The sequence below is a fragment of the Scyliorhinus torazame genome, chromosome 7 (assembly GCF_047496885.1).
Source record: "Scyliorhinus torazame isolate Kashiwa2021f chromosome 7, sScyTor2.1, whole genome shotgun sequence".
Classification (NCBI taxonomy): domain Eukaryota; kingdom Metazoa; phylum Chordata; class Chondrichthyes; order Carcharhiniformes; family Scyliorhinidae; genus Scyliorhinus; species Scyliorhinus torazame.
The window spans coordinates 57,004,264-57,019,407 of NC_092713.1; the positions used below are offsets into that span (position 1 = coordinate 57,004,264).

The following is a 15,144-nucleotide window of genomic DNA, read 5'->3' on the forward strand; positions in this document are numbered from 1 at the left end:
TGTGTAGCCACCTAAAATGGCTGATTCCCGATTGGAATGGTCAAACCCCGATTTAAAATGGCAAACGAAAGAGGCTGATGGGAAAATCAGTGAACAGGACTCAAACGGACAGCTGCAGGTAAAACAGTGTATTCGGCTCTGGGGAAGTCAGCCCAGACCGATACCTGCAGCCATTAACATCACAACAACCCAGCCATCTGCATATTAAGCAGCCTTCCCCGGGAACAATTACTACACATTAGCAGCATAAAGCCGATCCAGACCTTTCGGCGCCAGCAGTGGCTGTGACAAAGGAAGGTAGACGACCACCCCCCGATCAAGGAATTGCCCCATTTTTGGAGCATATCGAACCAAGTGATTGGGACCAAGTCCAATCACTTGGAACCAGGTACGAGGTCTGCCCCGAGAGGAGGGAAGCCCCTGGGAACTATAAAGAATAGGGGCAAAGTTCAGATCCACCCTTCTCTTCCTGCTCGCAACCTTCGAGACCCTTCGACAAAGAAAACCGTAAGTGTTAATCCAGCGATCGCTACCAGATAGGCGCTCCTGACTATCGACTTGTACCAGCCTTTGAACCCCACAGGCCAGAACCAATTCGAAAGACCATTCGTTTCCCTGACCTGGTGGGCCATTTCCAAAGTTAAGTAATGGCCTTTAGTGGTAGGTAGTAGTCTAGAAGTAGGATTATTGTATAAGTATTTATTGCTGTATATAATAAATGATCGTTGATTTAACCTTTACTAAGCGGTGTGCTGCATTATTAATTATTTCTTGAGCTTGAACCACGTGGCGGTATCAGAAAGATACCTGGCGACTCGTGAGCAAAGGTGACAGAATTAGAGCTAATAAAACTAAGGCTAATAAGAGCAACATTTGGATTTAGCTTCCAAAAATATTGGATAATCCATTCGTTATCTTCAAAATACTATTGACTTCTCCCTGTTTCTTCTTTTGTACCGTCCTTCATACAGAGTTGTCTCTTGCTCCCACCTAACACTGGGTTAATCAGAAAGGCAACCAACTGGAAACACTTCTGTTGTAAGCAGAGTATTGGCAAAGCACTCACACCTGCAGTTTATTTAAGATTTGTTCTCCATTCCTTTGAACCTTTCTCAACACGTCCATGGGAAGGAGCACCGACATGCATTTGAAGTAAAAGTTTAGATTTTCCATTTGAAATGCTCCCTGCTGATTAAACTCAAGAATCCATGTTTATGGTCAGAAGGAGCACGGAAGAAAGTATTGCACCTTTCCAATTCTCCATCACCTTTTTCCGGGGGCTGCAGGAAACATCCATTTATCCTTTTTTTTAAAATATATTTTTATTCTCCTTTTTCACATTTTCTCCCGGATTTACACCCACCAACAATAAACAATAATCAGCCACAGATATGTCAATCCCCATAACAATAACAAGGATCCCATCCTCCCACCAACCCCCAAACATCAGCCCGCATGTTTACATAAACAAATGTCAAAAAGGAATCCGGGATTACCCATAGTTATCCTTAATATACACAGCCCCCCTCCCCCCAACCCTTCCACTCATCCCCCCCAACTAATGTTCGATGTTATCCAGTTCTTGAAAGTGCATAATAAATAGTGCCCATGACTTGTAGAGCCCTCTGAGCTTCCCCTCAGTTCGAACTTAACCTTCTCAAGGGTCAAGTATTCCAACAGGTCCCCCCGCCACGCCCGGGAACAGGGTGGAGAGGCTGCTCTCCATCCCAGCAGGATCCGCCTTCGGGCGATCAACGAGGCGAAGGCTATGATATCTGCCTCCGCACCCGTTTCCAACTGTGGTCCGACACTCCGAATATGGCCTCCCGGGGACCCGGGTCCATTTTCACGCGCACCACCTTGGAAATTACCCTAAAAATCTCCTTCCAATACTCCCCTAGCTTTGGACAGGACCAAAACATATGAACGTGATTAGCCCCCCCCCCCCCTCCCCCCCCCCGCAACGCTCACATACATCTTCCACTCCTTCAAAAAATCGGCTCATCCTCACCCTCGTGTGGTGCGCTCTATATACCACCTTCAGCTGTATCAGCCCCAACCTGGCACATGAGGTGGAGGCATTCACTCTCCGGAGCACCTCACACCAGGCCCCCTCCTCTATAACCTCTCCCAGCTCTTCCTCCCACTTTGCTTTGATCCCTTCCAGTGGTGCCTTATCCTCTTCCAGAATAGCTCCGTACACCGCTGACACTGCCCCCTTCTCCAGTCCCCTTGTCGTCAGCACCTCCTCCAGCAATGTGGAGACCGGTTCCTCTGGGAAACTCTGTATCTCATTCCTGGCAAAATCCCGAACCTGCATGTATCTAAACATTTCTACCTGCTCCAGCCCATACTTCGCTTCCAGCTACCTCAATCCTGCAAACCTACCCCGAAGAAACAAATCTTTTAGCGTCTTAATCCCCTTCTCTTCCCATTTCCAAAAACTTCCAATCCACCTCCCTGGCTCAAATCTGTGGTTCCCCCGAATCGGCATTTCCCTTGACCCTGTCCCCAACCCGAAGTGTTTACCAAATTGCCTCCAGATTCTCAATGAAGCTATTATTACCGGACTGACATCCATTTTATCCTGATGTAGTTTTCTGAAAATGTGACCAAGATGATGCCATGTGGTCCTTTTTCTGTCATCCTGCCTCGTGCACTCTTTGGCCATCTTGCCCTTGAAAAACAGCCATCAGGGTTGCCCTCGGGTTGCATTCACTCAGGTGAATGTGGAGAGCAGTTAATGAGCCAAACAGGCATGCCCATCGTTGCATTTTATTGATAATTGAAATTTCCTTTTCAGTTGGAAGTAAATAAATGTAAATGTCGCCACTGCCCCATAAGACCATAGGCTGCCCTGAGAGCTGACTGGTGGGAAGTTAATCTGAGGGTCACCACACCTCCGACCTCAGGCAAGGGGCAAGAGGCAGGGTTGAGAAAGCAGAGCCTTCATGAATAACCTCAGCCGGTGTGGGAATTGAACTTGTGCTGTTGGCATTGCTCCACATCACGAGCCAACCATCCAGCCAACTGAGCTAGCCTTTCACCTACCTTTGTGGTACTTGCTGTAGGCCTGCCATTTTATCTGCATTTGTTTTTCAGTGGGCACATTGAGTGTACCCCAGTATCTTTCCTTTTTAGTGGAAGATGCTGAGTAATTATATTGAACATGCAGCATGGAAGCAGGCCATTTAACCCAACTAGTCCATGTTGGCGTTTATATTCCATATGCATCTCCTCCCACCCTTCTTCATCTTGCACTTTCAACAATACCTCCACAGCGTGGTGGCACAATGGTTAGAACTGTTGCCTCACAGTGTCAGGGACCTGTGTTCAATTCCAGCCTCGGGTGACTGTCTGTGTGGAGCTTGCACGTTCTCCCCGTGTCTGCATGAGTTTCCTCCGGGTGCTCCGGTTTCCTCCCACAGTCCAAAGATGTGCCGGTTAGGTGGATTGGCCATACTAAATTGCCCCTTGTGCGCCAAGGCTGTGCAGGTTAGGTGGTGTTATGGGGATAGAACAGGGTGTGGGCCTGGGTGAGGTGCTCTTTCAGAGGGTTGGTGCAGACCCGATGAGCCGAATGGCCTCCTGCACTCGATAGATTCTATAATTCTATTCCTTTCCCCTTTGTGTTTATCTAGCTTTCTCCATAAATGCATCTTATGTTATTTTCCTCAACCACCCCTTAAGGGTTGCAAGTTCTACATTGTGGATAGAGGAGTGTCTTCTGAATCCTCTATTTGTAATTATTATATATTTATGGCACCTAGTTTTAGTCTTCTCTCACAAGCGGAAGCTTTATAAATACCGTTTCATAATCTTTCAGACCTCTATCAGGTCTTCTCAGCCTTCTCCTTCTAAAAGAAACAAACCTCAATCTATCCTGATTGTTCAAACTCTTTGTTCTGAAGGGAATGGAGATGGCAGAATACAAGGAGGCCGGACAGGCATAGCATTCTCTTCCCAGCAGATCCTGCGAGAGTAGTATAAATATACTGGGATTTATAACCGTACAAGAATATACATCAAGGGCACCAAACACATCCACAGGCCTTTAGTTTTAACTCCTCATCAAGGAACTGTCTGAGATTTATCACCCAGTCTATTCCCAAAAGGTAATGGTGCTTAAATCTGACTCATTTGAATCAACCAGCTTAGATTATATTAGCATTTATATTACCAACCTCCCATCACTATCTATTGGGTGAATGAATCTTGCCAATTATCAGAAAAGGTCAGACAAGGAAGTCATGAACTAACAATTGTTTATTAACTATAGGATTACAATTAGCAGAAGCTAAACATTTTGTATGGTAAATAGGGTTAATTGATGAAATATGTAAGAGGTTGAGTCCATTCTCTTCTGTCATACAGATTCAACAGTAACTTTCTGGTTGTAAATTTACAATTGATATCCATGTTTCAAGGTTGATCTTAAATAGTGAGATTAATTTGGGGTTGGACTTCTAAAATAGCTGACAGAATAACAGCATAATTTATTATTATTGATGGTATTAAAGTCTACTTCTTTATGGCAACCAATGCTTCCAATCTTATACTGTACTACCTTGTCTTTGAGTTGACATGGATGAGCTGTTTGTCTTGCCTTCCATGACCTTACTACCTGTTTTTTTTTTCTGGGACATCTCTTCCTGGATAAATTCAATTTATGCGCGGACAGCTGAAATTGGACCAGCCAACATAAACAGCACTTCCCTTGGTCTCGGGGACCTTGGAGATCTAAATGACTCATTCCTAAGTGGTTGGTATAGCTGTACAATCTTAACTTGTGCGATCTTGCTGGACATACATTTCTGATTTCATAGGGACACCGTCAACATATATAGCGCGAGTCAAAAAGCTTCACTTTTTTCAACAAATACTATTGGAAAAACAACATATCGAACTAAGTTAAGAAGGATCGAAGATTGAGACTTAACTGCTATCTTGTATATCCCTCATTTTCAAAGAAGTGTTTTCTTTTAAAAAAAAATATATATATTTATGAAAGTTTTTTAACGGAACAATTTTTTCCCCTTACAAACAATAAACCCCCACCCCCGGCCCGGTAACAAAATAATAAAAAATCGCCCTGAGCAAGATATATACATGGTAAGATGATATATTTACATAGCTTTATACACTGGCTCGCGCCCATTCGTGCCAGTTTCCCCCACCCTCCATGTTATCCCCCGCTCCTCCGTCCCCTCAAGCAATCTCTCGTCTCCCCCCCCCCCGCCCCCAGGGTTGCTGCTGACCGACCTTCCTCTAACGCTCCGCGAGGTAGTCTAGGAACGGTTGCCACCGCCTGTAGAACCCCTGCGCAGACCCCCTTAAGGCAAACTTAATCCTCTCCAACTTTATGAACCCAGCCATGTCGTTTGTCCAGGCCTCCACGCTATGGGGCTTCGCCTCCTTCCACATTAGCAAGATCCTTCGCCGGGCTACCAGGGACGCAAAGGCCAGAATGCCAGCCTCTTTCGTCTCCTGCACACCCGGCTCATCTACTGCTCCAAATATTGCTAGCCCCCAGCTTGACTTGACCCGGACTTTCACCACCTGAGATATTGCTCCCGCCACTCCTCTCCAGAACCCCTCCAGTGCCGGACATGCCCAGAACATGTGGACATGGTTCGCCGGGCTCCCTGAACATCTTCCGCATCTATCCTCTACCCCAAAGAACCTACTCAACCTCGCCCCCGTCAGGTGCGCTCTGTGAACCACCTTAAATTGTATCAGGCTGAGCCTCGCACATGAGGAGGAGGAATTAACCCTACCCAGGGCGTCAGCCCACAAACATTCCTCGATCTCCTCCCCAGCTCCTCCTCCCATTTACCCTTCAACTCTTCTGCTAGCGCTTCCCCCTCTTTCATCTCTTGGTGTATTGCCGAAACCTTGTCCTCCCCGACCCATACACCCGAGATCACCCTGTCTTGAATTTCTTGTGTCGGGAGCAGCGGGATTTCCCTGACCTGAAGGCTCACAAAAGCCCTCACCTGCATATATCTGAATGCATTTCCCAGGGGTAGCTCAGCCTTCTCCTCTAGTGCCCCTAGGCTCGCAAATGTCCCGTTGATGAACAGATCCCCCATTCTTCTAATCCTCGCCCGGTGCCAGCCCTGGAACCCCCCGTCCATCTTCCCCGGGACAAACCGGTGGTTACCCCTGATCGGGGACCACACCGCGGCTCCCACTGCACCCCTATGCCGTCTCCACTGGCCCCAGATCCTTAACGTTGCCGCCACCACCGGGCTCGTGGTGTACTTTGATGGCGAGAGCGGCAGCGGTGCCGTCACCAGCGCCCCCAAGCTCGTTCCTTTGCAGGACGCCATCTCCATCCTCTTCCATGCCGCCCCCTCTCCCTCCATAACCCACTTACGGATCATCGCCACGTTTGCTGCCCAGTAGTAGCTCACTAGGTTTGGCAGCGCCAGCCCTCCTCGGTCCCGACTGTGTTCCAGGAACCCTCTCCTTACCCTCGGGGTCTTGTTCGCCCACACAAACCCCACAATACTCCTACCTACTCTCTTGAAAAAGCCCTTGCTAATCACGATGGGGAGGCACTGGAACACAAACAGAAACCTCGGAAGGACCACCATTTTGACCGACTGCACTCTACCCGCCAACGAGAGTGGCAACATGTCCCATCTTTTGAAATCCACCTCCATTTGGTCCACCAACCTCATCAGATTCAATTTGTGTAGGGCCCCCCCAGCTCCTGGCTATCTGGATCCCTAGAAACCGAAAACTCCCCTCCGCCCTCCTCAGCGGCAGGTCCCCTATCCCTCTTTCTTGGTCCCCGCCTGTAGTACAAAAAGCTCGCTCTTCCCTACATTGAGCTTATAGCCCGAGAACTCCCCAAACTCCCTCAAAGTCTGCATGGCCTCCACCATCCCCTCCATTGGGTCCGCCACGTACAGCAGCAGGTCGTCCGCATATAGCGACACCCGATGCTCTTCTCCCCCGCGGACCACCCCCCTCCATTTATTAGACTCCCTCAGTGATATGGCCAAGGGTTCGATCGCCAATGCAAACAACAGGGGGGACAGAGGGCACCCCTGCCTCGTTCCTCGGTACAGCCGAAAGTACTCCAACCTCCGCCGGTTCGTCACCACACTTGCCACCAGGGCGCTGTAAAGGAGCTTAACCCAGCTACTAAACCCTCCCCCGAACCCAAACCTACGCAACACCTCCCAGAGGTACTCCCACTCTACTCGGTCAAAGGCCTTTTCCACGTCCATGGCTGCCACTATCTCCTCCTCTCCCTCCTCCGATGGCATCATTATCACGTTTAAGAGCCGCCGCACATTCGTGTTTTATTGTCTGCCCTTTGCAAATCCCATCTGGTCCTCATGTATCACCCCCGGGACACAGTCCTCCAGCCTCGTGGCCAGCACTTTTGCCAATAACTTAGCGTCCACATTAAGGAGCGAAATCGGCCTGTACGATCCACATTGCAGTGGGTCCTTATCTCACTTCAGAATCAAGGAAATTGTCGCCTCTGACATTGTCGGGGGCAGGGTCTCCTCCTCTCTTGCCTCATTAAAGGTCCTCACTCGTAGCGGGGCCAACAGGTCCGCATACTTTCTATAGAACTCCACCGGGAACCCGTCCGGCCCCGGGGCCATCCCCGCCTGCATGCTCCCCAAACCCTTACTCAGCTCCTCCAACCCGATTGGTGCCCCCAAACCAGCCACCTCTTGCTCCTCCACCCTCGGGAACCGCAGTTGGTCCGGGAATCTTCTCATCCCCTTTTCCCCCCCTGGGGGCTGGGGTCTGTACAGCTCTTCATAGAAGGCCTTGAATACTTTGTTTATTTCCGTTGCACTCTGGGCCATGGCTCCCCCACCATCTTTGACTCCCCCTATTTCCCTTGCTGCCGCCCTCTTACGGAACTGGTGTGCCAGCATCCGACTGGCCTTTTTCCCGTACTCGTAGGTCGCCCCCTGCGCCTTCCTCCACTGTGCCTCCGCCTTCGCCATGGTCAACAGGTCAAACTCCGTCTGGAGCCGTCGCCTATCCCCAAGTAATCTTTCCTCCGGGGCCTCTGCGTATCTCCTATCCACTCGCAAAATCTCCCCCACTAACCTCTCCCTTTCCCTGCCCTCTGTCTTCTCCCTATGAGCCCTGATAGAGATTAGCTCTCCCCTGATCACCGCCTTTAACGCCTCCCATACCACCCCGACTCGCACCTCCCCGTTGTCGTTGGCCACGTCTACCTTCAGTTCCTTCAAGTGCGCGAACACTCGAGCCCTCTTCATCGGTCCGTTCAGGCCCGTCACGTTCCACGTTATCAGCCGGATTGGAGGGGCTCTCTCTTCTCCCCGCCCCCCCCCCCCCCCCCCCCCCCCCCCCCCGCCGACTAGCCATCTTCTTTTCTGGGCCAGTCCCGTGACCGCGTCTCCCTCACCCTCCAGGCCCCCCAACCGGGGGACCTCCGTCCCGACCACCTCTTCTGTGCCCCATTCCCTTTCGGCCAGTGCAGCAGCAACCCTGTTGCCCCCCCCCTTCCCTCCCTCCCCCTTCCTTCCCTCCCCCCGCTAGATACCTGTCGAGCTTTTTTGCTCCCCCCATATCACTCCCGTAAGTCAGCTGACGCCTGCTGACCCCGGCTTCCCCAGCCATCCCTTTGACCCCCCCCCCCCCCCCCCCCCGTGTGGGAATCTCCCCATCAGTAGACGTTCCTACGTTCCCATGTTCCCCCTCCCACCTTTCTTCCCGCGCGCGGGAGAAAAACCCCGCGCTTTCCAGAGCCTGCCCCGCCCCCCCTGACGCAGCTTCTTTTACGGCCTTGTCTCTCGTCACCAGCCCATATAACATATTGTTTGTTTTCCCTCTCTTCTCCCGCTGCTCCAGCGCTGTTTTTTTTTGGCCGTTTCGCTGCGGGTCCGGTCCATACAGGTTAGTGGGGGACCTCTCTCCTCTCTTCCCCACGGGTTGGCTGTGTGAAAAGTTCCGTTGGGGCTCTTCTATCGAGCCCGAAAGTCCATCTTCGCGGGAGCTGCCGATTCGTGCGGCTTAGCTCCGCATAGCCGCAACCGGAAGCTTCAAAGAAGTATTTTCAATTAATTTGTCCACTCTGAATGGCAGAAGTTAAGAGGTTAATCCTTTTAGTGTGAATCATGTCACGTGGTACCCCAGGTGGCTTCCAAAAGCAGTGAAGCATCGCCACCTATAAAAGGCAGGTCACTCATTTATTCCCTAGCTTCTCAGCTCTGTTAGAAAAAACAAATTGCACGTAGGCACAATAAGGCATGATGAGGCACAACTCCGGTGAGAAATGTATTGCTTGTATGAACCTGCATGTTTAATTAACATTTGCCTTATCTCTTTGTACATAGAACATACAGTGCAGAAGGAGGCCATTCGGCCCATCGAGTCTGCACCGACCCACCTAAGCCCTCACTTCCACCCTATCCCCGTAACCCAATAGCCCCTCCTAACCTTCCTGGTCACTAAGGGCAATTTATCATGGCCAATCCACCTAACCTGCAAGTCTTTGGACTGTGGGAGGAAACTGGAGCACCCGGAGGAAACCCACACAGACATGGGGAGAACGTGCAGACTCCGCACAGACAGTGATCCAGCAGGGAATCGAACCTGGGACCCTGGCGCTGTGAAGCCACACTGCTATCTACTTGTGCTACCGTGCTGCCCACTCAACCTGACTACTGATGCCATTTTGAGCACTGATTTGAGTTAACTTTTGAGGGGCAGCACGGTAGCATTGTGGATAGCACAATTGCTTCACAGCTCCAGGGTCCCAGGTTCGATTCCGGCTTGGATCACTGTCTGTGCGGAGTCTGCACATCCTCCCCGTGTGTGCGTGGGTTTCCTCCGGGTGCTCCGGTTTCCTCCCACAGTCCAAAGATGTGCAGGTTAGGTGGATTGACCATGATAAATTGCCCTTAGTGTCCAAAATTGCCCTTAGTGTTGGGTGGAGTTACTGGGTTATGGGGATAGGGTGGAGGTGTTGACCTTGGGTAGGGTGCTCTTTCCAAGAGCCGGTGCAGACTTGATGGGCCGAATGGCCTCCTTCTGCACTGTAAATTCTATGATAACTGTCGAGGCGTTCTCCTCAGGCATTTGCAGAATCGCACATTCCTGAGATTTGTACCATTAGCACTTATATGTGTCACTCTTGTTTAGCTCCTTTTCTAAATTCCCTCAGGATGGATTTTTCTGAAAATGCTGGAAACAGTGCACAGATTTGGCAGCATCTGTGGACAGAGAAATAAAGTTAAGGTTGTAGATTGATGATCTTTCATCAGTTCTGCTCAAGGCAAGTGGTGGGTATTCTGTCGCACTCCTGACTTACGCCTTGCACACACTGGAAAGGCTTTGGGGGGTCAAGACGATATTACTTTCTCCAGCCTTTGACTTACTCTTCTGACCACAGTTAAGTTTCTGATCCCCCAGGATGTTTATGGTCGGAGATTTGACAATGGCAATGCTGTTGATTGTCAGGGGGAGGTGGTTACTCTCTTGTTGGAGATAGTCATGACCTGGCAGTTCTGTGGCATTGAATACCACAGGCCTAAATATGAATTTTGTCCAGGTCTTGCCGCCTGTGGGATGAGCAATTTTTACTCACGTTTTAAAAAATTTGTTCATGGGATATGGGCATCGCTGGCTGGATCAACATTTACTGCCCACCCCGCAGGGCATTTAAAAGCTAACGACAATGCTGTGGATCTGGTGTCACATTTCGACCAGACTAGGCAAGGACGATAGATTTCCTTCCCTAAAGGTCATTAGCGAACCAGATAGGTTTTACATCAATCAACAATAGTTTCAGAGTCATCGTGAGACTTTTAATTCAAGATTTGTATTGAATTCAAATTTCACCATTTGCCATGGTGGGTTTGAATACCACAAGGGTCACCAGGGACATTACCCTGCGTCCACCGACAATACCACGTCACTGCCTCCCCGTTTCTTATGTGGAGGAAGCTGACAGTGGGGGAGCGTATTGGGGAGGGGTGAAAACATATGGTCCTGCTGTTCGTTGTGGCAACTTAAATAGAGTAGGGAATGGAAGTGGCGTCCCAGTATTACCACAGGAACCGATTTAAGTGCATGTGTGATGAATCTCACTCCCCCTATCGTTGTCTTTGCTCTCCAGCTCCAAAGCAAGCCATCAATAATGAATGCTCTCACAGTTCCAGCAGCTTTTTGTCTGTTATCAGAGGTAAGCTGGATTATAAGAGAAGCGGCAAATTGGACTGATTGCTTTACCTGCTGACTTGTGATTATCCTCTGCAGCCAGCAGCTCAGACTTGACCTGTCCTCCTTCAGCACTTTAAAGTAGCCCCAGCAATTTGCCACAATGGAAAGATTTCGAATGGGAGGTAGTCCTGCTGCTTTCACTGTATGTATGGCTTTTAGTTAATCTGAGCCTTAAGTCTTGTTCCTTTTTGGTAATTGGTAATGGGCTATTTTGTATTACTGAGTCAGGTGGCCATCACAGTACCTCTGTCTGGAGACGCAATGTCAACTTTCCTTTGAAATGTTACATCTATCTTGTTCTGCTCCCTGATGATGTAGTTTTGAAAGTGGGTTTGTCAGATTTTTTTCCTGGTGATTTGGTTGGAAGGAGTGAGGCTGGTGAGAACTGACAATGTGTTTCACCACTTAATTCTGGTGGCCTCTTTGGGAGAGAAAGAATGATCTTCCATTGTGGTTCTGTGACGGAATGTTAATGGCATTTTCCTGATAGATCAGAGACATGGTGTGGTGGTTGTTTTTCTTTGGAAAGGTGCAAAGGCTGAGTAACAATTTAACAGGCATGGACCCCCTTCCATCGGTGTGAGCAACCATTATAAATACTTGATTCTGGTTGTATAGGCCCATATCACTTCTGAATGTGGACGCAAAAGTATTGGCGAAGGTACTGGCGGGTAGGCTGGAGGAGTGCCTCCCGAAGGTAATAGGTGAAGATCAGACGGGGTTCGTGAAAGGGAGGCAGCTTTGTCCGAACATTAGGAGGGTTTTGAACGTCGTTATGGCACCGGCGGGAGGGAAGGAAACAGAGGTTGTTGTGGCATTGGACGCTGAGAATGGGTTTGACCGGGTAGAATGGGGGTACCTGATGGCAGTTCTGGAGCAGTTTGGGATTGGACCAAGATTTGTGAACTGAGTAAAGCTATTTTATAAAGAGTCGAAGACGAGTGTCCGCACAAACAATGTCAGCTCGAGATACTTTTCTCTCCACCGTGGGACGAGACAGGGATGTCCGATGTCCCCCCTGCTGTTTGCACTTGCGATTGAGCTGTTGGCCATCGCATTGACAAGTTCGGGAGCATGGAAAGGAATAGTGCGGGGGGAGATAGAGCATAGGGTGTCCTTATATGCCGACGACTTGCTGCTGTATGTGTCGGAACCGAGTGCGTCGATAGGAGGAATATTGGAGCTACTGCGGGTATTTGGGTCTTTCTCGGGTTACAAGCTGAACCTGGACAAGAGTGAGTACTTTGTGGTGTCTCGGCCGGGGGTGGGGGCAAGGGTGGGGGGGCTGCCATTCCGTCAGGCAGGGACTCACTTTAGGTATCTGGGGATGCAGGTTGCCCGGGAGTGGGGGAGGCTTCGCAGGTACAACATCTCTAGTTTGGTGGGGAGAGTGAAAGCCAATCTGGCAAGGTGGGATGGTCTCCCTCTGTCACTGGCGGGTCAGGTACAGGCGGTTAAAATTAATGTGTTGCCGCGATTCCTGTTTATTTTTCAATGCCTGCTGATTTTTCTCACAAAGGTTTTTTCAGGGAGATTGAGGGAATGATTACCTCGTTCATATGGGGAGGGAAGGTGGCCAGAGTGAGAAAGGTGCTGCTACAGAGGGGCAGGCAGGCAGGGGGTTTGGATCTCCCGAACCTGTTGTACTACTACTGGGCGGCGAATGTGGAGAAGGTGCGGAGCTGGGTCAGAGGGGTTGATTCTCAGTGGGTCAGAATGGAGGAGAGTTTGTGCAGGGGGTCGGAGCTGAAAGCACTAGCAACAGGGCCGCTCCCGATAGCTCCGGGGAAATACTCAGGGAGTCCGGTAATAATAGCTTCACTGAAAATCTGGAGGCAGTTTCGCCACCACTTCGGGTCGGGGGCAGGGTCAAGGGAAATGCCGATTCGGGGGGACCACAGATTTGAGCCAGGGAAGTGGGATGGAAGTTTTTGGAAATGGGAAGAGAAGGGGATTAAGACACTAAAAGATTTGTTTCTTAGGGGTCGGTTTGCAGGATTGAGGGAGCTGGAAGCGAAGTATGGGCTGGAGCAGGGAGAAATGTTTAGATACATGCAGGTTCGAGATTTTGCCAGGAAGGAGATACAGAGCTTCCTGGAGGAACCGGCCTCCACATTGCTGGAGGAGGTGCTGACGACAAGGGGACTGGAGAAGGGGGCAGTGTCAGTGGTGTATGGAGCTATTTTGGAAGAGGATAAGGCACCACTGGAAGGGATCAAAGCAAAGTGGGAGGAAGAGCTGGGAGAGGTTATAGAGGAGGGGGTCTGGTGTGAGGTGCTCCGGAGAGTGAATGCCTCCACCTCATGTGCCAGGTTGGGGCTGATGCAGCTGAAGGTGGTATACAGAGCACGAGGGCGAGGATGAGCCGATTCTTTGAAGGAGTAGAAGATGTGTTTGAGCGTTGCGGGGGGGAGGGGGGGCGGGCGCTAATCACGTTCATATATTTTGTTCCTGTCTAAAGCTAGAGGAGTACAGGAAGGAGGTTTTTAGGGTAATTTCCAAGGTGTTGCCTGTGAAACTGGACCCGGGTCCCCAGGAGGCCATATTCGGGGTTTCGGACCAGCCAGTGTTGGAAACGGGTGCGGAGGCAGATATCGTAGCCTTCGCCTCGTTGATCGCCCGAAGGCAGATCCTGCTGGGATGGAGAGTAGCCTCTCCACCCAGTGCCCTGGCGTGGCGGGGGGACCTGTTGGAATACTTGAACCTTGAGAAGGTTAAGTTTGAACTGAGGGGAAGGACAAAGGGGTTCTACAAGTCATGGGCATTATTCATTATGCACTTTCAAGAACTGGATAACATCGAACATTAGTTGGGGGGGAGGGGGGCTGTGTATATTAAGGATGACTATGGGTAATCCCTGATTCCTTTTTGTCATTTGTTTATGTAAACGTGGGCTGATGTTTGGGGGTTGGTGGGAGGATGGGATCGTTGTTATTGTTATGGGGATTGACATATCTGTGGCTGATTATTGTTTATTGTTGGTGGGTGTAAATTCAGGAGAAAATGTGAAAAAGGAGGAGAATAAAAATATATTAAAAAATATATATATTTAAAAAAAAAATACTTGATCCTTTGAGGATGGATAGTTTATGTTTATCTCTAATCCGTATGATTGGAGGGGGGCACCCCACACCTACAGGACATGAGGAAAATAGCCAGTTATGAATTCAGGGCGCTGATCTCTTCTTGGCAAAAGATCTGGAGAGAAGTGCAAACACTCCACCTTCTATAAAGCTAAAGATCTTTGGCTACTCATTACAGTCAATTGAATATCATGGCAAAAGTAATTTGTTATCATTTGTTTTCACCCAAAGATTTTCACTCTGCACCCAATGAAAGACGGGGCTTAAATAAATTTTTCATGCCAAATACATTGCCATATGTTATATTTTGGACAGCTGAGCATGTGGATCACATAAAAAATAATTTGATCAGAAAGTAGTTATTTTGAAAGTATTCAAATATTTATGTTTGTAATTCAAATTGTTAAAATAAGCTACTTTATTAATTTTCTCTTCAATTATGTAGAGATCCAAAGAATATAACATCTCGGTGGATGAAACCAGACAGATATGGTTTTCAAGCTGTGCAAGGGAGGGGTTGTCTCTCTTGGCTATGATGTGATATCCGTTGGATCCTTTTGGAGGGAAATAGAATGACTTTTTACTTTCAATGGGAAGCATTTCCATTTTTTCCCTTTCTTCCCACAAAGCATCCTCAACCACACAGCATCCAGTTGTATTCCATCAATGTGACATTATCATTAGCTGCAGTTTGTCTACTCTTGGCTACAAGGGTACGTCAGAGCAGAAACCTGATGTGTAGCACCCCCCCCACCCCTCAATCACCACCACCACAGGTCACACCTCCTCTCATCTCTCTCAAATCGGAATAGACCTGCTGTGCCACATTTTG

General features: G+C 49.3%; 1 protein-coding gene across 3 annotated transcripts in view; it reads left to right on the forward strand.

Annotated features, from left to right (window-relative positions):
* Positions 1–15,144, forward strand: part of b4galt2 (UDP-Gal:betaGlcNAc beta 1,4- galactosyltransferase, polypeptide 2) — a 612,340-nt gene that overhangs the window by 274,120 nt on the left and 323,076 nt on the right. Inside the window, exons 1-2 of one of the 3 annotated variants that reach the window (XM_072510744.1) lie at positions 9,235–9,273; positions 11,126–11,191. The exons of the other annotated variants lie outside the window; for them this stretch is intronic. Of the exons in view, the coding sequence (XP_072366845.1) occupies positions 9,255–9,273; positions 11,126–11,191 (85 nt within the window). The 5' untranslated portion in view covers positions 9,235–9,254. Of the gene's footprint in view, positions 1–9,234; positions 9,274–11,125; positions 11,192–15,144 lie in introns of those variants that run through there. 3 annotated transcript variants of the gene reach the window in all.